Below are 24,433 nucleotides of genomic sequence, written 5' to 3'. Positions count from 1 at the left end.
TGGAAGTCGTGGATGTCAAATGCAGGCGCCCTCAAGATTGCCGAAGCCCGTTCGGAGAGCTTGGGGGCAGGAAGCAGAGGAATCGCCGGCGACGATCCGAGCTCGTCGTCTTCGTCGTCGGCTGTAGAGGCTGTCGACAAGGCGGGCGACGTCGGGGTCCTGGATCCCGGGCTAGAGTCTCCAAGGCCGTCCTGCGCAGGTGCAGCAGGAGGAAGAGGGATTGTCGACGTAGCTGAAGACGACGTTGTAGCGAAGTTCTATACGACGGGGGGAAAAGAGAAAAAGGAAAAAAAGAATTAGCTACTCTGCACTTTTAAAGCACATGGCGGTGTTGCTGCATAGGAAGCGGGCCCCGGCCAAGGCGTCGGATTGGAGATGCTGCTCACCAGGTGAGATCAGCGCAGACGAAAAACGTGTTCGCCTGCAGCTGATTCTCAACATCCGCCTACTGGAAGTCCCTCTAATTCTTACTCGTCCGTCCCGTCAACTGCCAGGGACTCCAGCAAACAACCAGCGTCTGGCTGTCGGGGGGTGTGAAAATACGCGACGCGTTGACGAGGCCACCAAGGACGGATTAAAACTAAATAAGAAAAAGGGGGGGCGGCGGGAAAGGAAACTGGGGACCAAAAAAAAAGGCGCGGGTGTGTGAGTTGCGAGAGAGTGTGTGCCGGTACAGTATCAGTATCTCGTCCTGGATCGGATCTGGAGTCGAACTCGGGGCAAAGCACTCAAGCAGCGCCGGGACGAGGACAGAGTCGATGAGTGGCCACAGTCATTGGGGAGCCGGGCTGGGCGGGTCTGGGGTCAGAGGCGAGGCTTGAGTCTGGCGGCGAGAGATGGCACAGCAGAGAGGACGGGCGAGGGCGAGAGAGAGAAGAAGAGAGGAGGGGAGTGAGCAGATGGACGGGTCCGGATGGAGAGCTGCAGCTCCGACTGAGTGTCGTGGCCCAGTTGCCAGCGAACAGCTCCAGCGGCCTGCGTTTTGCATCGGTTGGGCCTCCAGCCAATGGCCAGTATACGGGCATGCCTAATGCGACTAGACGGCTGCCCGTATAGTGCTGCGAATAGCAGGCAAATGCCCCGTCTGGGCGATGCTGCTCCATCCGAGTGCGACTACGGGCTGTATCTGGCCTGGCATCTGGGCCTAGCATTACTACGGGACTACGGGGAATTAGTGGGAGAGCAGAGGCAGTGGGCAACAGAGCGGCAAGCAGGCATATAGCCTGTTTTGCCTGTATCAGCGCTCCGTAGCTGCTGCTATACATTGACAACACCACCTCCTCTGCTTTGCACGCCGGCGCTGGCCTTTTTTAATGAGAGGTTCCGCTGGCCAGGGCTGGTGGCGCGCTGAAGTAACCCAAAAGTCGGGTGGCAGCGACCAGGGTCCAGAAGGCTGCCACGAAGCCGGTACGAGGCTTGGGGTACCGGTACTTGCACAAGTGACGGTGAAGTGGGCGAGTCGCCGTCTCAGACACCTTGGGTGCTGAATCGCACATGATTTGGCGGTGCACAGGCGAGAGAGCGCTCTCTTGGCCAAAACACGGCTTGGACGAGGTAGCTTTTCTGGTTTCAAAGTAGCACCACCCATGCAGCAATGCATGTGCATGCAGCGTGAGCTGGTAGTGGCTTGGAAAGATGGAAGAGAAAAAGAAGCTGAGACAAGAATAGCAAAAGTAAAAGGCTCAAGTGCCTGTGACCAGTGATCCGCCACTAAGGAACAATAAAGCTGGAGCGTGGTTGTACCTTTACTTGAGGGGAAAGTACCAAAACGCGGAGAGACGACGTTGAAACGCTCGACCAGACTCTAGAGGGCTATTGGAACTTGCCCCATACAGAACAGCTGTCGCCAGCCCAGCACCAGCCAGATCAACTACAGGATGCGAATACTGCTTTGGCCTGCGCTCGAGTCGCTTTGATTCTCACCACAATTGCGTCAGGCTGCAAACCCTCAACTAGGGTTTCTCTCCCTTCTTCTCGTCATGGCAGGGCGCGAGCACAAGCACAACAGGTACTCCGAGCGCATGTACTCCTTCGACGGCCGCTTTTTAGAGCGTCATTCGCCCCCCCCACGAAATACCACTAAAACCCGTCACGCCGGAAAAAAAACACTCTGATTCACGTGTTGCGCAGATCAATGCTCAACTGCTCATGACCCTTTATGCCGCCGCGACCGCCGTAAAGGTGCTAGTCAGTGACATATTTAGAAGTAGTGTTCGATATTCATCCATGTTTATGTCATAGAGAAGAAGGACATGCCAACTGCTTGACTTGACATCATGCCTCGTTCGAGTCGAGTCGAGTACCTGTACTTTCTCTAGCCCCAGGGGTCGCACGTTCACGCCTCGGGAGCTAAAAGCCACCGGCGGGGCCACGAAGCGGCTGTGAGCCACCGTTTGAGTTGAGCGATTGTGCCACGCCCAAGCAAAAGAAAAAAATGCTGGAGAGTTTTAGATTGGCTTTTTAGCGGCAAGCAATCGTTCACCCAAGTTATTGGGAATATCCCTGTGTCTGCTGAAATGAGAATGAGCAAGCCATGATGCCACCTCGTATATTTGAGAACTCTACTACCAATATCTGTTACTGTACAAGTGCGAGAGGTATGCGTGCCGGTTTGCTCGACTCACCCTCCCCCCCACAAAAAAGACCACAAAGAAGGAAGAAAAGAAGGAAAAGAAGGCAGTTTTTGGTGTGCTAAGTGACGCGCTCACGATGCATCGCAGCAGCGGCTAGTCCTGCATTGTCCAGCTGGAGCCGCGTCATTGGCCGACGGGGGGGATGAATAGACACGACATTCTCAAGCCAGGATATGTGGCCAGCATAATGCATGCAGCTTTTGAGGGCGGCACAGAGGATGGAAGACGGGAAGAAGAAGAAGAAAGAATTCCATCAGAGGCTCCCTTATACTCGCCCTGGGCAGCTGTATTGGATAGAGGGAGCGCGTTGGGTAGCAGCGTATGTATGTATGAATGTGTGTGTGTGTGGGTGATGTATGCACGTGTACGTCTGTCTGCCGTCTATGAAACTCCGTCGGCCAAGAGAACGGGAAGAAACAAAGAAGGCCGGGACGTGAAAGAGTGAAGCGGCCCAGATTAAGAAAGAGGCTGCCTAAACACAACAAGGGAGAGGGAGGATGCCAGACGAGCGTGTCCAAGTGAAACGTCTCTGGAAAACAATGGCTAAGGGAAGACAGCTGAACACGGTATTCGGCCACCATGTGAAAGAACAATAAACACGAGGATATGATGCTCGCCATTGTTCTCTGCACATTCCAGGGCTCCAAGGGAGTATGTCGCACCTTTGGGTGCCCTTGCCAAGAACTGAATCATTTTGTCAGAATTTATGTAGCCCATCACATCGAGCATCTTAACGAAGAAGAGAGGATAACATAAAAAGGAATATATTCAGTGGTTGGAGTAATTAGTTAGGTATCTCGCTTTCTTTCCAGAAAAAAACAAACATCGATTCTATATGCCAAGTGACAGAAAAATAATAAGAGCTCGCCATGCAGTTTGCAGAAAACAGTCTCGCATAAACGCATAGCAGCATCGCTCAAGAAATTCTTTTTTTAAAAAAAACCCTTCACTCTGTTTTCCATTAAAAAAAAACAAGTGTTTTTGCAGCATCACCAGTCAAAATCTTCTCGACATACATCGTAACCCGTGCTTATTAGGGTGAACCATACTCGTGTGCCGCAACAGCTGCAATAAAAAGAACAGCCTCACCGCAAGAAAATCGTCTTAAAAGTTGGCCGACGCGTTTACAGGCTGGTGATAATTCTCCAACGTCGACTGGAATGGGTTCCGAGGACCGGTACCTGATGAACTACCTCGGGGAGACTTCTCTGCAGCACTGATGTCGACGTCGTAAGCCATGAGGCCGTCAGCCTCTTCAGCATGCTTCTTGCGGCCCCAGACCCGGAAAGCAACAAGTGCGAGAGCGCCCAGAATGACCGCACCACCAACGCCGACGACAACGCCAATGATGGTGTTGCGGGTCTGCACTGACATGCCTGAAGAAGCCTTGGAGTTATCTGCGTTGAGGCCCGCGGTCTGGGTGGTCCTTGTTGTGGTAGTCTCGGTTGTCTTGGATCCATCGCTGGCGGTCTTGACGATAACCTCAACCTTGGTCGAAACGGGGGGCGGTGTTGTAGTGGGAGCCGCCGCGTTGTTGTTGCCATTGCCACCAGCAGAAGTCTTGCTGCTACCGCTGTCGGCGCTGCTGTCGCCATCGCTGCCCTGGCTAGATGAGGTCTGGGACGGGGGAGGAGTGGTGGAGGAACCAGAATCTGCTGTTGGGGACGGAGTGCTAGAGCTGGCAGAGGTGGGCCCAGCTTGTGTAGGCGGAGGTGTAGAGCTGCTGCTGTCTCCTGCGCTGGGAGTTGAAGAGGGCGCATCCGAGGTTGGGGCGGCGGATGTTGGAGAGGCGGCGGAGCTTGATGGCGTATCAGCTGAGGACTGAGACTGCTGCGCCGGCGGCGACGCAGCGCTCGAAGATTGTTGCGCCGGAGCTGCTGTTTTGCTAGGAGTCGATTGATCTGCACCTGCAGAGCTCGATGAGTCGCCGCCGCCGCCGCCGCCGCCGGTAATACCACTAAGGGGGTTGTCGTCTCGTCGAATCAAGCCCCGGTGGTGAACCTTTTGGACATCCCACCAGGTAGCCTGCACCACACACAGGATGGACACCACCGCGACCAGCACTTGGATAAGCCGTGTTGCATACATGGCGAATGTTTTGTTGAGCGAAAAATAACGTAGAGAGAGAAGAGAGAGAGAGAAAATCGAAATAGAGCAAATTTCTCGGCTCTTGCTGACCGGGGTCGTCTGAGGGCCTTTGGCGTCGACAAGGTAGTCGAGTCAAGGCCACAGGGCTATATGGAGTGCGGTGCTGGTTTTTTTGGACACGATCGGTGTTTATTCGCCGTCAAAAAGCTCTCGATGAAGGACCAAGGAGATGGAGGGAGGACAGAGAGAGCGGATAGATTGAATAGGAGAGGAAGAAAGAGAGAGATGTAGCTGCAAATATGTGGTTGCAGGCAGAAAGAACGAACGGCGCCGATATACGGGATAAAGCGGAAGACCTCAAAGGCCGTGTGTGAGGAGGGTAAAACGTCAAAAACGAGGGACGAAAAAGGAGAACGGTTGAGAAGTGAGGATAAAACGAGAGTGTTTTAATCTTGAGGTGACAGGGTCTGACAAACAAAGGAACGGCGAGGGCTCGTATTCAGAGCACCGGAAAAAGGAACCCACCGCAAAGCGGCACTGTACCGCACTGTGCGCGGCGAGCTTGGAGCTACCCGACGCTTTGTCGTATCGGCCCAGTCGGGACTAGGGGCTCTCGGGGCAGGCCGCCTAGCTCGCTGTAGCGGGCCTGCGCCTCCGCCATCTTCTCCTGTGGATCAGTGCTGGTGCGTGCGAATTGCGCCACGGGCTACGGTGCTCCTGGGCTTGGCTGCAAGCTTGGCTGCAAAATTCTGCACCGCCAAGGCTTGTCTGTTTCTCTGGCAGCCTGTCACGTCACGCGCCCTGCTCGCTAATGAAAGAAATAATCAACCTACAGTAAGCCATTGTACCGTTTTGACCGTATGCGTGTATCTTGCTTTGCAGTAGAACTTCACAAGAGCAAAACACAAAAAAAAAACCGGCTGCACAAATGACGGTGATCACATCTCATTGTCAGGACAGTTTAAAATCACATTAGCGCGAGCTATTATTAGCCTTGATGGTTCTAGACATTAGTATATATACTGTACAGTACCGCACTTGTACAACGAACGATTACAGAGGTCGTAGTCGTAAGATAGCACCTAATACGGTAGCCGCAACGGTGGCCGCCAAGCACCAAGATATGCAAGTACTGAGCGCTACTGAATGCTATGGCTCGGTACCTACATCCGTGCTCGTCTGCAGTCAGGTACCAAGAACCGGCATACGCAAATTGCTGGAGCCATGGATCGGTTGTTCGGGGCCGCATGTTCCGCACGGAGTACTTACCCGCCGACGCGCAACATGCGGCGCAGCATATGTACTCCGTGTGGGCCCGACATCTCCTGCTTTGGCGCCCTCACGAGCATTGACGCCCATGGCCTGCAATGCCCTCTTTTTTCTCCTGTGCTGCCAATGCTCCGCAGAGTCTTCAAGTCCAACGGGCATTTCGGGCAGCGCGCTGTGCCCAATCGCCGCCGAGTTTCGCCAGCAGCACAGGCACAGGCAGAGGCACAGGCAGAGGCAACAACAGAGGCAGAAGCGCTGCCGATTCGCAGGGTTTCATGGAGGCCGAGTCAGTGCGACAATCGTCGTAAGCGTCTGCATGCTGTCCCTCCTGAGTGTCGCAGTGGGCGCCAACGGCCTCGGTCAGGCCCGTGGGAGAGTGGCCCGTCTAGCGAGGTTATTGGCGGAGGCATCGCAAGCTGGATGCAGGAGAGCTGCGGGCAGCACCACCAAGACGATGCTGTCCTCCAGACTTGTTCGCACGGCTCGTCTTGCTGTCGAACTCCTGTGACAGGCACGAGCGCTCGGCGTGCTGCCGAAACAGGGGCTTCTGGGTTCTAACAGCCAGTGAATGCAGCCAGAGGCCTCTCTTGACGGGAAACGATGCTGCACAGCCACTTCATGTCCAACGGCCTTGGTCCCTTGGCCTCGATCGACATAGCCGCAGATCTACCGAGTTATGACGAGCCTTTGTTATGCATTTGGCAGCTAACCAAGTATTTCCAGCAATGACGACTAGCACGCTCTTCGTCTTCTCCTACTTGGCTCTTTTCTTATCTTGAGAGGAAGAGAGTAGAAAAAACAAGGAATGGGAGCATCCATTGCCAATTGTCGAATCTACACAATCTTCAAACGCCGGTGACAGCGTTAACATTTCACAGGTACCTACCCGTGGCTGTATGCACGTATAAGCTTACGGTCAAAGCTTAAGGGTCTAGTGCCAAGACCAATTAGCCCATTACAGTATCATCCTGCCAGTATTAGCAGTAGCTATTTTGCTCCCCATTTCGGTGAAACGACTGTTATAGACTAGAATGGGAAGGAGAAGCATGGCTGAGAGCAGCTGAGTGCGCGTGTTGTCCGAAGGATTTGATAAATCTACCGAGTAAACCCATGGCGCACTGAAGATGATACATGATGAAACTGATCTGCGCCGTGCCATTACAACGCCTGCTCAATTGAGCTTGTCAGCTTCGAGGGACCAAGGGCAGATCTACCTAAGTACCTAGGTATAGGCAGATACAACGTATCATTATAGCCCAACTTACAGCTGTGAATGAGACAGGGGAACAACAACAAATATGACGTCAGGGAGAGAGGGTGCTGCTCCAAGCAGACGGTTGCAATATCGTCTAAATGTTTGATGGTAATTGCAGATATGCATGCTATTCACTCCTCTCACTATTGATCAGTTCCTCAAGAGTCAAGGGGCAAGTAACAGGGACCTCTACCTTTATTTAAACATAATGGGCGCACAAGTGGTGCATTAATCAACGTACCGCCTCAGAACAGCATCTGCCCATGAAAGTAGGATAAAGTTTTATCCAGTTCTTCCGTGATTGTCGTGCTCGTAGAAGCATCATTGTGAAGAGAAGTCACGAGACGCATGATGATATCCGCTACCAATTTCAGCCGACTTCTTCAACATCACATCAAAATTTGCTAAGCCTCGGCCAAATATGGTCAGGCCGTCATCAGCCGCTGCAAACACATCCATTGGAGGAAATGCCGGCAAATTCTTCGACATGGCGGAAGCAAAAGCTCACCGCCCGTCAATCCAGCTACATCAAAATCAGCCCATCTTCTATTCCCGACCAGGTTGCTAGCCTTTCTTCTATTCGCTCTGATCTGCGTGTTATAGGCAGAATCCAATTGCAACTTGGCCATCGTCCAGCCGGCTACGCGCTCCAATGATACGACATCTCCAGTCCCGACCCCGCGTTGGCCAAATCTCATCTTGTCTAGCTCATCTACAATTAGGGAAGAAAAAAGTCCCACCAACTTTACATTTTGCCATCAAAGGAATGGCGATGAGTTGCGCAAAGTGCTAGCCAACGCCATTTTCATGGGGAAGTGACGCTACCAGTATGCAGTGAAACCCTACAGCATCGGCTTTGACCCAGACCCCTCATGAAGGAGCGGCAGGGCGATCTGGGTTGAAGAAAAGCATAAATAAAGTCTAGAGAGCGTATGATATGATCCAAACGAAAAAGTACTCATGCTCGCTTTCAACAGGAGAATAGAACAAGTTGACCAGAGAAAGAGAGAGTAATCGGATCGGCAATGAGATCGGATACCCTTCTGACAGCGGCATCTGCGCTGCTGCTCGCGGGCACCAATGCATTAAACTCCGGTGCCAATGGAGGCCGGCCTCGTGAGGTTGTGATGGACAGTTCAACGAGCCCTCTGCTCCAAGATATTGTCACCTGGGACGAAGATTCGCTGTATATCCATGGCGAGCGTGTCGTCATCTTCTCCGGCGAAGTCCACCCCTTTCGGCTGCCCGTGCCATCCCTCTATCTCGATGTATTCCAAAAGATCAAGGCCTTGGGATTCAACATGGTCTCGTTCTATGTCGACTGGGCTCTTTTGGAGGGGAAACCAGGGCATTTCCGTGCGGATGGCATCTTTGACTTGGAGCCATTCTTTGAGGCTGCCACTCAGGCGGGCATTTATTTACTGGCTCGCCCGGGCCCTTATATCAATGCGGAAGCGTCTGGAGGTGGGTTTCCCGGGTGGCTGGCGAGAGTCAAAGGCATCCTCAGGACGAATGCAACAGATTACTTGGATGCTACCGACAAGTTGGTTGAGCCCATCTGAAGCCTGGTATACAATTTCTTGGCTAATAATGACCAGTTACGCGGCAAACGTTGCCCGGATTATCGCAAAGGCACAAATCACAAACGGAGGGCCTGTTATCTTGTATCAGCCAGAGAACGAGTACAGCGCTGGCAATGCGGGCGTTGTGTTCCCAAACAAGCCGTATATGCAGTACGTCATTGATCAGGCTCGCGAAGGCGGCATTACCGTCCCTCTGATAAACAACGACGCTTTTGCCGGTGGCACAAGCGCCCCTGGAACTGGTCTCGGCTCAGTGGATATATACGTGTGTTCCCCCGTAGCAGATATTAGTGGCAGCATATGCTAACTTGGTTGCAGGGCTGGGACGCTTATCCTGTGGGCTTTGACTGCGTACGTAAAGCAGTTGCTATCGAACAATTCTACAGAATGTTGGAATGCTAATAGTTCGACAGGCTCATCCATATACCTGGCCGGACAACGGACTACCCACAGGCCAACATGATACACACCAAAGGATAAGCCCAAATACACCATTTTCTCTTATAGAGGTCAGTACAACCTTGCCTAATAGATTAATACACTCGCTAAAATGGAGACAGTTCCAAGGTGGCGCCTTTGATCCCTATGGTGGATGGGGTTTCGACCAATGCTCTACCTTGGTAAACCACGAGTTCGAGAGAGTCTTTTACAAGAACAATTTCGCATCCGGTGTAACCATCTTCAGTATTTACATGGTCTGTACACCCGTTCTTGCGAGATAAAATGATTGAAAGAAATGTAAAGCTGATGAGGTGTATGAATTCAGATCTTTGGTGGTACTAACTGGGGCAACCTCGGACACTCTGGCGGCTACACATCGTACGATTATGGGGCGGTTAGTCACCTACTTATCATATATTCAGTGCATTCGACTTGGGGATAACTAACTAGCTGATTAGAGTATCAGAGAAGACCGAACTGTTGATAGAGAAAAGTACTCAGAGGTGAAGTTGCAGGCCCAATTCTTGAAGGTCTCTCCTGGATACATCACAACTACCCCCGGCAACCTGACCCAAGGAGTTTACAGCGACAACAAGGACATTTCGATAACACCACTCCTAGCGGAAGAAAATGGCAACTTTTTCGTTGTGCGCCACACAAACTATTCAAGCCTCGATACAACATCTTACACAGTCAAGCTACCAACCTCGGCCGGAGAATTAACCATCCCTCAGCAAGGCGGAACGCTCACTCTCAGTGGACGCGACTCCAAGTTCCACGTTACCGATTACCCTGTGGGCAACTTTACGTTGCTTTACTCAACTGCAGAGATCTTTACTTGGAAGCAATTTGACAACAGGACCGTCCTGGTTCTATACGGCGGCGCAGGAGAAGTGCATGAATTTGCCGTCAAGAATCCATTTGGAAGCACTAAAGCAGGCAAAATCAACAAGGTCCAAGGAAAGGATGTTGTCGTTCATACTGCACAGGATTTGACGCTTGTGCTTCAATTCACGGCTTCGACGGACAGGCAAGTCATACAGCTGGGCGACTTGGTCATCTATATGGTTGGTAAGTGTTCTAATACCATCTCGTTCATACCCTTGTCGGCCGATGAAATGCTGACAACATTGCTACATAGACCGCAATGCTGCGTACAACTACTGGGTTCCCACCCTCCCTGGAAGCGGTAGCCACCCCGCCTACGGCAGCTCCTTGATGAATCCCGCTGCCGTCATCGTAAACGGAGGCTATCTTGTCCGTTCTGTTGCCGTCGATGGACCAACTCTTTCTATACAGGCGGACTTCAACGTCACAACACCACTGGAGATCATTGGAGCCCCTCAAGGCGTCTCCAAGCTAGTCGTCAACGGAAAAGAACTCTCATACACCGTTTCAGAACTCGGAGATTGGACCGCCAACCCAGATACCGTGCTCCCAGTCGTCCAAGTCCCCGACTTGACGAAGCTCACATGGTATCAGCTAGACTCGCTCCCGGAAGTCCAAAACTACTACGACGATTCCCACTGGCCCTCCGCCAACCACAAGACATCTAATAACTCGGTAGCACCTCTGAAAACGCCCGTCTCGCTCTACGGCTCAGACTATGGCTTCCATACGGGAACGCTCGTCTTTCGCGGCCGCTTCACCGCGCAGACTTCCCAGCAGCAACTCTCCCTCACCACGCAAGGCGGCAACGCCTTCGCCAGCTCCGTATGGCTCAACGACAAATTCATCGGCTCCTTCCACGGCTTCGACGCCGGCGTCAGCGCCAACTCAAGCTACAAGCTCACTAACCTCATCCGAGGAAAACGATACGTCCTCACCGTCGTCGTGGATTCGACCGGCCTGAGCGAAAACTGGAACATTGGCCTCGATGAGATGAAGGCCCCGCGCGGCATCCTCGACTACAGCCTCGTCTCTTCAAGGGGCGCCCACGTGCCCATCTCGTCCTGGAAAATCACCGGCAACCTCGGCGGCGAAGACTACCGCGACACTTTCCGCGGACCCCTCAACGAGGGCGGCCTCTTCTTCGAGCGCCAGGGCTACCATCTCCCCTCCCCTCCCCTCCACGCCTTTGACAGCCGCCACGGCGTATCCCCCTACAAGGGCATCTCACACGCAGGCATCGCCTTCTACGCTGCCAAGCTTACCTTGGACCTCCCCTCAGACTCGTACGACATCCCGCTGTCCTTTGTCTTCGACAACACCACCGCCGCGGCGCCATACCGCTCTCTGCTCTACGTCAACGGCTTCCAGTACGGCAAATACGTCAGCAACGTCGGCCCGCAGACAGAGTTCCCCGTCCCGGAGGGTATCTTGAACTACAACGGCGACAACTGGATCGGCGTGGCGCTCTGGGCGCTCGATAGCCACGGCGCCAAAGTTCCGGGACTAGAGCTCAAAGCCAAGTCGCCCATATTGACGAGCAGGCAAAAAGTAGAGCTTGTTCAAGGCCCGGCATATAAGAAGCGATGGGGAGCGTACTGAAAGGGTTAATCAGTCAATCACTTCCGTAATGGCAAAGTAATATTGAGCTTATTGAACCTTTCTTTTCTGAAATGTCATCAAGTCATGTCAATTCAAGCTTCTAATTATACAAATAAAACAACGTCCAGCGTCCACCTGATAAGATGCCTGGACGCGCAAAGTGATTCCCTTCCATCGTATATATCCTGTAACAAACAGGTTTTTTTCTTCAAAAGACAAGACAAAGCAAAAAAAGAAGCCTTGTACAGATAGCCCACCAGAAAATAGGGGTATCAAAATCCAAAATGTGTGAGCCGAAAAAAAAAAAACGAATGCTAATTAGATGTACAAGCGCAATGCCATTCCGTTTACAGTAAGAGCGCAGGGTAGAAAAGGTAGAATATGAATGATGAAAAAAAAAAGCGTTCTGTGCCTGCAGGTAAACAGTGAAGAAAATGTTTTTTTTGCTTTCAAGAGCACCAGCGTGATATTAGCACTAAGGCCGAAAAAGCATGTGTACCTTAGGTATATGACATAGCAGACGGTACCAGAATAGAGAAACAAAGGTAGGCGACATATATACGATATGAACAACGCCGGCTGGCTTCGGCATATGTGGTTGGTAGATAAAGAATGTTGTTGCTGAGTAGCTGAATATTGGACTTGACGGGATAAAAATAATAACAAGCGTATATCGTATTCAGATTCGAACGCCCCGATACGTTGGGTGAGGATGCCCTGTGGGCTGGCTGTGCCTCGGAGAAATTGGGCTCTCATGCACGCGGTGTCTAGCAGGACTGCGCTGCGTAGCGTATCCCACGGGTACAATATGTGGTTGAGTCCTATCCCAGGATCCTTGAGACTGGGTAAGGGGCCAGTTGGGCGAGCCGTTTGAAATGGCGAGTGCTGGAAGCGTATCGAAATTTGGTGCTCGGAATTGCAGTGGAATAGGCGGTGGTACGCCAGAGTCCATAACTCCCCGAAATCGTGGGGTCCTTGGCGATGGCGTTTGAATAGTTGCATAAACAGGACGATTGTCAGTGCTTCTGTTAACGTGAGGAGTCGGTATAGCAACTCGAAGCTCTGGAGCGGATGCTCGACCTTTAACACCAGAGTTTCTAACATCTCGGTTAGATACTTTGGGAGATTTGGGAGATTGTGAAGTCACAGCTGCTGGCATCGACTTGCCGCTGGCCGCTGCAGATATATTCCCGTTAGCTAGTGAAGTCGCTCGCTTCCTTTTTTCGGTAGCTGAAGGAGTCAGATTCCCGGCGGCAGACTTTCGACGGTTCAAGTTAAGAGACGACATTCTCGACGTTGCAGCTTCAGCAACTCTGCGTAGTGAACGTCGCTTTTTCAAAGACCCATCTCCGCCCATTCCGGCACCAACTTCAAGAAAGCTGTGGCCAGACACGGCGACGTTATCAGAGGGGGCTAAATTGTCCACGCTCATGATTGTATTGAGAGTTGCACTGCTTGCACCCATTCTGTGAGACGGAGAGAAAGTCGAGGAAGCCAAACGATAGCTCTTGTCTCCACGCTTCACTCTTGACCTCCCAATTTCAGAGGCCGATTCGGTGGCTCCTCTGACTAGGTCCTTTGTCGCGGCGCTGCTTCTTTCCTCTCGAACGAATGGCTTGTATATCCTGCTATGCTTTTTAATTGCATCTGCAGTCAGGATAGGAGCCGTTGCCGGTTGCTCCAGCGTGCGTCGCCGTGTTTGGAGTGGCCGGGTAGAGCCTTTATCATCGGCGTTGCTCGAACTCAAAAAGGATCGCTCCGATACATTGGAGCTATATCCACTATCCGTCTTTAAGGAAGGCCGGTGCGAAGACTCAGATGAAGTTATTGAGTAAAAGCCGCTGTTAGTTCTGTTTACTGCCCCCCCTTGCCTTGCCAAGGGCTCCGTCATTCACCTCGCGATTAAGATACCCCTGTAGAGGACTGGGAACTTTTGACAACGGGCTAGGCATCAAGTCATCTAGGGTTTCTTCCTTTTTGCTTGACGGCTGTAAGCTCTTTTCGTTCACTTTGAAACCAGAGATTGACGCCAAGGCACGAGACTCTGCTACTGAACCAATGACGCTGTGACGCTGTTTGCGGCGTGCCATGTTCAGCTCAATACCAAGATCATCGGAAACTATTGCTGACGATGACTCTAGCCCTGGCCTTGATTCATGCTCTTGTTGCCGCTGCTGCTTAATTATATCTTGAGGGCTTGAAGGAGGAGACCCGTTCATGATTTTTAAAGACCCAAACTTCATGCCTCCAAGCTGCTTGTAGTCTGATTCGCGCGGGGTGGCAGCTCGCTCCAGTGGAGCAAATCCTATAGGAGGCATGGAGATATGTTTCGACGCCTTGGAGCTAGACTGGAAGGTAAACGGGTCGTCTCCAAAGACCGGCTGGCTCTTTCGAGAACTTGATCTGTCGGGAACAGAGAGCATGTCACCTCGTCTTGGTCTCGTTGCTACACCGGGCGTCTGAATCACGGAGCGCCGTCGCATCGGAGCGTAGAAAGATAAGTCTGAAGTAGTCCTTGCAAGAGAGGTAGAAGCAACACTAGAAGCTCGGCGGTCCTGATGCACATCGGATTGGCTTCTCATGGCGGCTGCTTGAAGCTCCTGTAAGAACTCGGAGCTTGTTCGAGCCAGCTGCTGAGACTCGTAAAACTGTAACAGCTCAGACTGCATTGACCTTCCCCTTTCCATACGATTTCCATGCCAGCTAGGTTTCTGTCAGCGTTACAAGATCGATAGTAAGACTATAGAGAACAAACCTCTGCGTCCGTGACAGTCGCCGCTCGGGATCGCTGTGCATTACAGAACTGGCCCGGCGCATCTGGTTGCTTGCACCTGAATTTGAATACAAGGAGTGCGATCTTGTGTTTGATATGGGGGATTCAGGCAGGACTGGGCTCCGCATGTAGTCAGATTCTCGCCTAGACAGCCGCCTAGAAGGTTCGTAGAGCCTCTCTATGTAAGGCTCCGAGGCTTCATTGCTGCCACCCGTGATATTTTGCGAGTCTCTTGAAGAGAATGGTAACGAGGCTGCGAGATAGGATTCGGATATTCGAGTGCTGCTGGATGCAGCTGCCCCCGTAAGATTCCGCGGCCTCGGCATAGCTCCATGGCTTGCTGCTCGGGGCTTTGAGAGTTTCTGAGGCGCCCTCCGAGGCACCTCTGCCGATGTTGTGTTCCCCATGAAATAGCCGCCTCCGCCAGTGATGTATAGAACAAGAGAAAAGAAACAGAAAGAAACAGACAAGGAAAGAAAGGAGTGTTGATGTTTCCGTTATAAAAAAAAAAAGTAACAATAAAAGAATTGCGGAGAAAGTTTTGGAGAAAAACAATGACCAGGCCAGCTGTGTAGGGCTCAAGTATGGAATGCAGTCGTCTCCATGTCTCTCTAGAATTGGGTTGGGTGTAGATTTCAAAACATGGAGATGGGGTTCTCCGCAGGAATTTGTAGGAGAACTGTAAGAGAATTCGACGACCTTTTGTGCCAAAGCTAAAGGCGAAAAGAATTGTAATAATATCTCCAGAGCCCGGCAAAAAAAAGGTTTCAACGAGGGCGTAGCGCAAATCGGGTATATAGTTTGTTTGGCTTCCGAGAATCGAGGCGACAAACGACACCGTGATGCTTAAATCGATGGAGAGAGGGGTGAAGCTTTCGACCAGAGCGCCACCTCCGACTGCTTGTAAGCCGATGCCCTCTGTGCCCCGATGCCGGTTCCGGCGACTGCAAATCGCGGAGTAGAGGCTCAATTGAAGTCGGACTGCATCGAGGCAGTTGGATGAAAGAATGGCGCGTCGCAGAGCAGCCGGCAGACGTGACGAGAAGTCTGGGGCACTCAGCCGGCAGCCCAAAATCGCGATGCCAGGGCCCTTGAACGTCGCTGTCGCTACAACTATGTACACATCATCTCCCAGTCACTCAATCAATCCAACAAGGCCCGCTAAGCTATCGTATATGCGGCTCCACAATTACCGCACGCCGCTGATGGAATTGCTGCCGCTTCCTGGCCAACTGTGACAGGGGCGACTAATTACAACCGAAGCTACCCCTGTGAGATTGCCTGGTTGGCGCATTTTCTGGCCAAGAGTTCGTCACGCTGCATGTCTGAGACAATGCAGGCAAAGCAGGCTCGTAGGAGGAGCAAGGATGTACACAATGGCGATGGCCATCACGGAACGCCGGAGCTCATTGTCTGCTTCTCTTGCTTCGCTGCCCAAATCTTAAGTATGGTTGGTGAGATTATGAGACACAAGACGGAGCATTCAACGGCCTGCCAACTGCAGCCCATGCCCGTTTCCAGACGCCATGCATGAGCAGGTCGGAGAAAAACCTTGGAAAATGCGAAACACCACTTTCCTATTCGCCGGCCGTTGAGTTTCGCTGCGGTGCCAGCTGGAAATCAAGATTCGGGGCTAGCTGGCCTAGCGCACTCAATAGCTAAGAGGTAGCCAGTCAGCTATGGGGGTCAAGGTCCGAGGAGAGCAGCTTTGAAGCTCGGTAACCGCTCTGGTACGTGTATATTGCTCGGGTATTGTACCTATTGGGGACCTTGTACTGCAGCATGGGCTCATCGTGAAGCTGCGAGGACCGATCTGATGCGGCCAGCTGTCGGCTTGCGGCACCTCGAAAGACGGAAGGCCGGCTGCTGCAAGAGCCAAAGAGATTCGGGCCTGCGGGCACTTGTGTGCAAAACATCTCCAGTTGGTCTGCATGGCATGTGGGGAGCCCTCATCATGGCCTGAGCAAAGTCCGTCGAAATGGAGCCCACACCACGATCTAGCGATAATTACCGGGAGCCCCTCACCACGATCCGGCGAGAGTAGCTGAGCCTCTCTGCTTCTAATTTCAGCCCGGGCAGCGGAGCAGAAGCTGGTCTGCGCTCGGCATTGCAAATATTCGATGGTTGATCCGGAGCAAAGTCACAATCGCAGTGGAGGTTCGTGAGGAGTGGGGGAGATTTTGGCCCGGCGAGGGAAATGAGCATGAGCATGACTAAGCAAGCATGTCCCGTGTACCCCCTTTCTATTGTAGATGCCTAGCAGCAATACCTACTTGGTAAACTGAAGTAAAACGAGGTGATGATGCTAGTAGGATTACAAAGAAGTGACACGAGTATGTGTTATTCTCTATGAGCATCAATGAGACCATCTTTGCAGCAGATTTTGGTGTCTTGGGGTCGTGGCGTGCAAACTATACCGGTAGTACTCCGTACTTTGAAAAGAGATGGCTTAGAATGAGGAGAAGGCAATGGCTTTCAAGATCGACGCAAGCCATGAAGCCTAATTGCTCCATTTGGAAATTATGACAGCCGCGGCTCATCAGCTGCCTACCCACACTCTTGTGTTCCAATCTCTCTCCAAAGAACATTCTGATTGACCGTGCTGACGTCGACCCTGATACTGCCCCCGGCAAGCGAAACCTCGCCTCGCCTCGTATCAGCCAAACATGGGTTGCATTGGTCTCCATGCGCTCTCACCTCTTGACAAACGCACTTACTTTATTGTATTGTATCAACTATATTGGTATATTATTAGCACTGAATTCGGTCGAACCGCACGGCATTGCATCATCGTGGCACGGCACGCCCGGAAGGGAGGCTTCCAGCGCCAAAGAAGCCATCAGCTCTGGGCACGAGCACATGTCGAATGTTTGTATTAGAGTTACCCTAGACCATCACGAGAGTTTGAGCGTAGTTTTTTATTCTTCGACACTTTGGTTGATTTGATTTGATGCGGTTTGATTTCGCTTCACATCGTTTACTCTTCTTTACTATGGCCTGATACTTTTAATTGTGAGGCTGTGAACTACGTAATATTAACCCTCAGCTATCTTCATCCTATGGCTTCTAAATATCTAGACTACATGTAAACGGAGTTGCCCGCCTTCCAAGACAAGCAGACTCTCGTACGAGAACATCCATGTATGAGTATCCCCGTAGCTGTATAACATTTTCTGACCACCAAAATCACATTAGAAACACACAAGAACAATGCTAATACCGCCAGCTATGGATTGATGCGTGAGACACTGCGCATCTTTGACTTTGACTTTTTCCTCCACAGCTGATACGGCAACCCAGGCACGACGTTACGTGGAATAGAATCCGTGTCTATCCGCAGACGCAGACGCAGACACAGACACATCCTCGTCTCGAAGGCTCTCCTTGCTTTCAGAATTTTCTTGATAGCACTCAAGCTGAGTTTTGTGGCGTTGCACAGCTCATCCCCGTCCGAGACACCGAGAGCTCATTCTCCAATCACATACGTGCAACCTTGGCTCCCAATCCAAACCTCGTGCACTCGCCCAGCGTCCACGTCGACTCTGGACCCGACGCCATATGTTGCCTTTTTACGATCTGCCTCGTCAGGATACCATAGGGTCATTTCGCCATCGACAATGAGATGCGTTGTCAGCCCGCTGTGCGAGTGGGGAGCATAGTGTGAGTTTCTGCAGTTGCACAATCAGTCACTGTGAACACAGCCTCCCTGTCGATCTACCAAGCTCGCCATTGCGTCAGAAGGAAGGGTGAAGGCTCTCGTGGAGCGCAGTTGAGAGATTCAAATATAATGGCTGTTGATCGCTATTGAACATGACGCAATGCCTTGACAAACGATGTAAGAGCATTTTATTGAATGATAAAGCGAAAAGGAAAAGCAAGTAAGTGAAAGGGAGAGGGGTGAGCGGGAGAGAATCAGACAATATAGTGTCATAAAGTCATAGAGCACAGTTGTGCATATCGACCTGACCATAGCGAAGCGAGGACAGACGACTTACGGCCCATCACTCCATGTGAAAACGTGCCCAAACCCCCACGATCTGACCTGCGCCTCATGCCGGTCACCCATCTTGGCGGGTGCGTGCTTTTGCGATTGCAGGCAGCGCCCCGCAAGCAGGATCCTTGGGTAGAGAAACGTTTGCCTTTTTGAGGCGAACCTGCCTGGAAGCCTGCTTGAGAGCCTGAGAGGCAGGGCTTGCTCAATATGCAGCTCGAGGGTGGCTGTGATTCCGGGGGGCTGTATTCTTTTCGGTGACGATTGCAAGAGTCGGGCACAGTTCAGTGTCTCACGAGGAGCAAAAAGACGAGACGAAGAAGACTGGATGAAGCTGAGATGGAAGACGACTGCCAATGAGGACGGGATGACCTCACTGGGCTGGGCCCACCGCGGGGAGAAAGGATAGCAGCGGTGCCACGCCCGTGCCGCAGCGCTGGGAGGCTTGGACAACCTTAAAAGCACCCGCTGAAGCCGTTGGGCAGTAGCGGATGTTTTAGTGAGGGAATGACGGGGCCATTTCTCAGTAGGTTGATGCCGTCTCGATCAATCCATATCCCACTGGGCTGGGCTCCAGTCTCAGCAAGGGGACGAGGTTCATGGCCATCAATTAGCAGTGTTGATGCGAGGGAGTGATGAGATGACGCCTCGGTAGAAGGCAACGCAAGACAAGGCAGACAGGCCAATTTATCAGAAAAATAATCGACACGTTATTCGATTCAACTCTGGCAGATTTTCTTGCACGGCTTAGACGCAAGTGTACAGTAGCACCAGCGCCAGCTGCGAGAGGGTCGCAATGAATCCTTCCTCCGACAGCCCTGCCCGTAGAATCCAGCATGTACCCTGGCACCAGGTCGAGGTATCTCCATCCTCCATTTCCCTACGACTGGTACTCGCAGCCCCATGGCCAAACCCTCCTCTGCCCTCTCCTCCAATCCCAGCGGAGGCATCCGACGGCGTGTCCGCTGCCGCCAGCCTCGCTTCTCTGGCCGGCCACGGCGCACCAATAACCGTCGCCGCATCTCAGTCCAGCCACTGCAGCAGAAGCTGTCACAGGCAGGGCACGAGAACACGCCACGCATGAAGCTGTCCGGCCCTCTTTGCGGGCAGCAGAGCCAATGCTGCAGCTGCACGGCAACATGAGGCTGTGCCCGCGCCCCAGCAGCCATGGCATGCCAGCAAAACCCCCGTCGTTGCGAGCCGAAGACCAGATGATAAGCAGCACCGACTGGATGCACGAAGCACGGCTCGCAGCTCCATCGAATGACTCGCACACTGTGCTGTGCCATCAGCCGCCTTTGCCAGCCATTCCCGCGCGCCGCAGCTCGATTCTTGAGGCTCAACAAAGGCAGACGCCAGGCCGCTTCTCCCTCACACGGTGCGCGCCGTCGAACCGCCCCGATGAGCCCATCCAGGCCGCCGTTCCACCCAGAGCTCTCCACAAACCCAAACAACTGACTGGGCCCTGGCCAGCCCCTAGCAGAGCCCCAGCCGGCCAGGCCCTTGGAGAGCGCAACTGCTTCGACGCTGCTGCTCTGCGACTGCGACTGCTACCCAAGGCCAAGGTACCAGGCCCAGCAGATCAATACAAAAGAGGACCCCAGCCCTACCAAACAACTTGTGGGCAGCTGAAAAGACCAGCACGAGGCGCTAAACCTGCTAGACACGAGCGCTGCCAGCACTAGCACCTCTCTCCAGTCCCCAGTAGCGGCACCTAAATTAAGAAGCTGACAGCTCGGCTCGAATCAGTCCATCCTCCAGTCGTTTACATTGCCTCGCTTGTCTCTTCTTCTTCTTCTTCTTCTTCTCTCTTCCTCATCTACGTATTTCTCTCCATATTCTCTAGCGTTTTTCCTTTGATACCCCATCAGCAGCTGATTGCCGGATATACTCGCTCACGCTTGAATAAGAGCAGCCATTTTTTTGATAGACGACGCAGAGTGGGAACGGACAACTAAGACAGCCACACGTCAACTGCAGCTTATTCAGGTACAAGGTACCACCAGCGGAACCACAGCCACAGCATTATCTTCTGCCGATATCTTTGCCCTTTGGGCCCTCACACCCTCCGAGCTTCTCTTTCTCTCTCCTGTTCCTCGTCCGCTCCAAGAGCGGCTGACCCCTCGTCGCCTCCCATGAAATCTCTGCTACAGCGATCACGACGACAGCAGCGATAGTGTCTCGCTTCTCGTCTGGGCCCTCGCCCTCCCACTAGTCTCCATCAGTCACCATGTCTTTCACCTGCGGCATGTTTGTACGTCTCCAAACACTTGCTTGTCCTTGTTCTTGCTCTTGTTTTTTTCTACCTGTTCACTCATTTGTGTACTTTGCTAACATGAGTGCCAACTCCCAGCGCCGTCGTTCCAAATCGGAGGAAAAAAGGCCCAAGCGGACCCATACCTTTTCCATCTTTGACCCCAGCCTCGGTGCCCTCAAACGAATGATCAGGAACGCCACCATGATCACCCCCATAAGATTCTACGACGATCCGGACGCCTCTCGAATCGACTCCCTGATGCGCGAACACTCGATAAACAGGTCAATGTTTGACACCATGGCGGGCGTCTTCAACAATTTGCGAGGCAACAATCTCGAGCTCTCAAGGGAGGACTTCAGCAAGTTCCTCAGGGAAGTCCAAGGCGAAGTAGCCATTCAGCTTGACAAGGAAAAATACACCGATGGAGATTTCTTTTATGTGCTGGCAGACTGTTGGAACGCTACTCGGGGACCTTCCGCAAAGGACTACTCAAAACCCATAACCAATTATTTCATCAACAGCAGCCACAATACCTATATTAGCGGCAATCAATTGGCCTCTAAAACTTCCCCAGAGGCCTATACTTCTGTGCGTATCATCAACTTGGCAAGATCTAACAAATTTTACATACTCATGCTGACTGGTTTTATCATCAAGGTCCTAAGGAGAGGCGGCCGTTGCATCGAAATCGACGTCTGGAATGGAGATGAAATCCTGGTCACTGTCCCAAAGTCTCAGGGTGGCGGCGGTCATACGAGAGGTATATCCAATATATCTGGAATATCCGGAAGCGCTCTTCCCTATGCCGCCGCCGCCGTTTTGGAGAAAATGGAAGACAAACTCGAGGCCGCCAAGGATACCGCCAAAAATTACCTTGGGAGCTCCAACCCTAGCGGGCGCTCGAGGAGCCCCAGCTCTCATAGCAGAACTACGACTGATGATGTATCGTCAACCTCTAGCGACACATTCCTTCCTGTGGGCACTGAGTTGACTGAAAAAGAAGAGGTACCTCGCCTTTCGAGGTCCCGGCCAAACCTCCCTAGGGGAGAGCCCATTGTAACCCACGGCTGGACTTTGACGACTCCATGTGGCTTCCGAGAGGTGTGCGAGACGATTCGAGATAATGCGTTTTCTCATGGGAATGATCTGCCCATCATTATCAGCTTGGAGGTTCACGCCGATCATAGCCAACAAGAGATCATGGCGAATATCATGAAGGAAGTTTGGGGGGACATGCTTGTCCAGCAGCCCTTTGAAGGCTGTGATCCCAAGTTTAGGGTGCCCACCCTTGATGACCTCCGACGCAAAATTCTCGTCAAGGTCAAGCGAGCCGCCGCCAAGATGCCGAGACCAGAGGACCTGACAGCTTCTATGCCAATTCTATTGAGAGACGACGATGGCTCGATTTCGGACACTGAGCCTCGCCTTCCTCGCCTCAAGACCTCTGCTTCATCGCCAGCCGACGTCCCGCAGCAAGATGCCCATGGAAAAATCACAATATGCAAACCTTTGAGTGATCTCGCCATATACACCCGCAGCGAACGGTTCATAAGTCTCAGCACCCCGCAAGCAAAGCAACCTACCCACATCTTTTCCATTAGCGAGGGCAGAATCATTGAGTTGCATGAAAAGTATCCGCGCGAAGTGTTTACTCACAATAAGAACTTCTTCATGAGAGCATTTCCAGCTGGGCGGAGGATCAACAGCTCCAACCCGGACCCCAGTCTCTTTTGGCGGCGAGGCGTCCAGATGGTGGCCATGAATTGGCAAAACATGGACGAGGGGATGATGATCAACGAGGCAATGTTTGATGGCGAGGATGGCTGGGTTCTCAAGCCTGAAGCGTATCAAAGTTCTGCCAAGACCATGGTGACGCTGGATCTGGTTGCAAAGCATACGCTGCACCTCACAATCACCGTCTTCGCCGGGCGCAATATTCCGACTGACGACAGCGACAAAGACGATGACCCCCAAAGCAAAAGCGACCTTCGTTCCCGAGTCAAGGCCGAGCTCCACATTGGCGAGGATGAGATAGATGGGCATGATATGTCTTACAAGCAGCACACAAAGTCAGCCGGCTCAACTGATCCCGTTTGGAGCTCTCATGACAAGAAGATTCTTGGTGAGAAGCTGCAGTTCCGCAACATCCCCAAGGTGGTGGAAGAGTTGAGTTTCATTCGGTAAGAAATTGAAGACCCCCCGTTTCTTCATCTTTTTTTTTTTTTTTTTTTTTTTTTTTTTTTTTTTTTTGCTTTGCTTTTGTCTATCCCGTGCCATTCCCTGCGTTGAGCCTCACATCCCTAAAGCATCTTGTGGCCTTGTTGCTATTGCCTCTAAATCTCAGTCCCCTTCCTAACCCTACTTGCGGCGGGATTGCAGAGTTCTGTGTCACATCCAACTGTCCGTAGCAGAATACGATGTGTCTACGCCATTGTATCCCCTAAGAAAGGACCAAGCGGTCCGACTTCATTTCTTTTATCCGAATCTCTGATGCCACATCCCTTCTGTTACCACCAACGTTGTGTATGTGTCGCATGACAGGCGGCCGAGCTCAGCTTCGGATCCAATTTGTCGGGCCTTGTGGGTGTAACAGCTCTCGCACTCCCTTTCACCGCTCTTCGCGGCGCGTTCCTATCCGGTTACAGCAGCGAAGTTGCCTGTTTTTTTTTTCTAAAAAAAGAAAAAAAAGAAAAGAAAAAGAAAACAAATCCCGGTTGATTTTGACTGGTATTGCCGGCTAGAGCTAGCTTTCTGGTTTGCTACACCAAATGGATGCCTCGAAAGCTAATTTCGTTGTGTGTTCCCGTTGAAAACGAGGCAACTGAACACAAAATGCCTCATCCCCCTTTTCAAGCCGCTCTCCCCGGTGATACTACTTCTTGGTACCCGAAAGAGACCAACATATATGAAGGGAAGGAAATGAGGCTAACGGAAAGAAACATAGATTTAAAGTTGAAGGCACGTCTCACACGGTTAGCCCACCGTGCCTTGCCTGGGCATGTATCCGCCTCGACCGACTTCAGCAAGGCTACCGCTTTGTTCGCCTCTACAACAAGAGAGGCTGCCTGATCAATGGCGGCAAGCTGCTTATCAAGGTTGACAAGATGCTCTACTAATAGGGATACGGATGGGAGGGTGCGGTAAGATGGCGCCGGCACCCATCTTATCCGTTTCGTGTTCTTTCCGCTGCTTTCACATTATCCTGTTATACGGCAGCTTTTGATATATATTTCTTTGGTTGGACAAACTGCTTATGGTGTCATACCTTTTGCATCTTTTTTTTTTTTTCATTATACCATTTTGTTTTCTTTTGTATAAGAAAGACTTTAGAAAGACTTTGAAAGCGCGGGCTTAGCGTACGGAAACGGCGTCTCTCGTTTTATTATTTACACCCTTTATGGATATACCCTTGGACTAAGGGATGGGGAACCCTCATTGCGTTATAGAAAACGCCTCTACAAATATTGGCCCCATGATTTGGGATACCTGCAGATACAGGAAGCACCTTCTTAGAGAAGAGTGCAAAACTAGGTAGCTATAGCTATGCGTTGGCGGGAGATGCAAAGCGGGTAAATTGATACTGGCTTGGCAGGAAGTATTAGCATAGTATATACTTGAAATCGTTTCAAATGGCCCTGAGCCACACATATTAA

General features: G+C 51.9%; 10 protein-coding genes across 10 annotated transcripts; 4 read left to right on the top strand and 6 right to left on the bottom strand.

Moving 5' to 3' along the window:
• Nucleotides 1-31: 31 nt before the first annotated feature.
• On the bottom strand, nt 32-1,025 carry TrAtP1_012506 (uncharacterized protein; the record flags this gene model as incomplete). Its single annotated transcript, XM_066115552.1, has 2 exons — nt 32-257; nt 964-1,025. The coding sequence occupies 2 exons, from the start codon at nt 1,023-1,025 to the stop codon at nt 32-34; spliced, it is 288 nt and encodes a 95-aa protein (XP_065971651.1).
• A 285-nt stretch (nt 1,026-1,310) lies between these two features.
• Nucleotides 1,311-1,661, bottom strand: TrAtP1_012505 (uncharacterized protein; the record flags this gene model as incomplete). Its single annotated transcript, XM_066115551.1, has 1 exon — nt 1,311-1,661. Exon 1 carries the CDS (start codon nt 1,494-1,496, stop codon nt 1,311-1,313), a length of 186 nt encoding a protein of 61 aa, XP_065971650.1. The 5' UTR covers nt 1,497-1,661.
• A 1,114-nt stretch (nt 1,662-2,775) lies between these two features.
• On the top strand, nt 2,776-3,078 carry TrAtP1_012504 (uncharacterized protein; the record flags this gene model as incomplete). The annotated part of the gene is made up of 1 exon (XM_066115550.1): nt 2,776-3,078. One exon carries the CDS (start codon nt 2,776-2,778, stop codon nt 3,076-3,078), a length of 303 nt encoding a protein of 100 aa, XP_065971649.1.
• Nucleotides 3,079-3,381: 303 nt separating this feature from the next.
• Nucleotides 3,382-5,179, bottom strand: TrAtP1_012503 (uncharacterized protein). The gene has a single exon (XM_014090129.2). It carries the CDS (start codon nt 4,719-4,721, stop codon nt 3,738-3,740), a length of 984 nt encoding a protein of 327 aa, XP_013945604.1. The 5' UTR covers nt 4,722-5,179; the 3' UTR covers nt 3,382-3,737.
• Nucleotides 5,180-5,867: 688 nt separating this feature from the next.
• Nucleotides 5,868-6,548, top strand: TrAtP1_012502 (uncharacterized protein; the record flags this gene model as incomplete). The annotated part of the gene is made up of 1 exon (XM_066115549.1): nt 5,868-6,548. The coding sequence occupies one exon, from the start codon at nt 5,868-5,870 to the stop codon at nt 6,546-6,548; it is 681 nt and encodes a 226-aa protein (XP_065971648.1).
• Nucleotides 6,549-12,438: 5,890 nt separating this feature from the next.
• TrAtP1_012501 (uncharacterized protein) lies at nt 12,439-13,191 on the bottom strand (the record flags this gene model as incomplete). Its single annotated transcript, XM_066115548.1, has 1 exon — nt 12,439-13,191. The coding sequence occupies one exon, from the start codon at nt 13,189-13,191 to the stop codon at nt 12,439-12,441; it is 753 nt and encodes a 250-aa protein (XP_065971647.1).
• A 412-nt stretch (nt 13,192-13,603) lies between these two features.
• Nucleotides 13,604-14,939, bottom strand: TrAtP1_012500 (uncharacterized protein; the record flags this gene model as incomplete). Its single annotated transcript, XM_014090131.2, has 2 exons — nt 13,604-14,462; nt 14,515-14,939. 2 exons carry the CDS (start codon nt 14,937-14,939, stop codon nt 13,604-13,606), a joined length of 1,284 nt encoding a protein of 427 aa, XP_013945606.2.
• A 2,606-nt stretch (nt 14,940-17,545) lies between these two features.
• On the bottom strand, nt 17,546-19,250 carry TrAtP1_012499 (uncharacterized protein). The gene is made up of 2 exons (XM_014090132.2): nt 18,528-19,250; nt 17,546-18,200 (listed from the first exon to the last, which is right to left on the bottom strand). Exons 1-2 carry the CDS (start codon nt 18,596-18,598, stop codon nt 17,999-18,001), a joined length of 273 nt encoding a protein of 90 aa, XP_013945607.1. The 5' UTR covers nt 18,599-19,250; the 3' UTR covers nt 17,546-17,998.
• Nucleotides 19,251-19,254: 4 nt separating this feature from the next.
• Nucleotides 19,255-20,208, top strand: TrAtP1_012498 (uncharacterized protein; the record flags this gene model as incomplete). Its single annotated transcript, XM_066115547.1, has 1 exon — nt 19,255-20,208. Exon 1 carries the CDS (start codon nt 19,642-19,644, stop codon nt 20,206-20,208), a length of 567 nt encoding a protein of 188 aa, XP_065971646.1. The 5' UTR covers nt 19,255-19,641.
• On the top strand, nt 19,867-23,015 carry TrAtP1_012497 (uncharacterized protein). Its single transcript, XM_014090556.2, has 3 exons — nt 19,867-20,777; nt 20,877-21,368; nt 21,438-23,015. The coding sequence occupies exons 1-3, from the start codon at nt 20,754-20,756 to the stop codon at nt 22,962-22,964; spliced, it is 2,043 nt and encodes a 680-aa protein (XP_013946031.2). The 5' UTR covers nt 19,867-20,753; the 3' UTR covers nt 22,965-23,015.
• Nucleotides 23,016-24,433: the final 1,418 nt, after the last annotated feature.

The sequence above is a fragment of the Trichoderma atroviride genome, chromosome 7 (assembly GCF_020647795.1).
Source record: "Trichoderma atroviride chromosome 7, complete sequence".
NCBI lineage: Eukaryota > Fungi > Ascomycota > Sordariomycetes > Hypocreales > Hypocreaceae > Trichoderma > Trichoderma atroviride.
The sequence above is the reverse complement of the archived record's forward strand: the minus strand, read 5'-3'. Positions and strand labels throughout refer to the sequence as shown.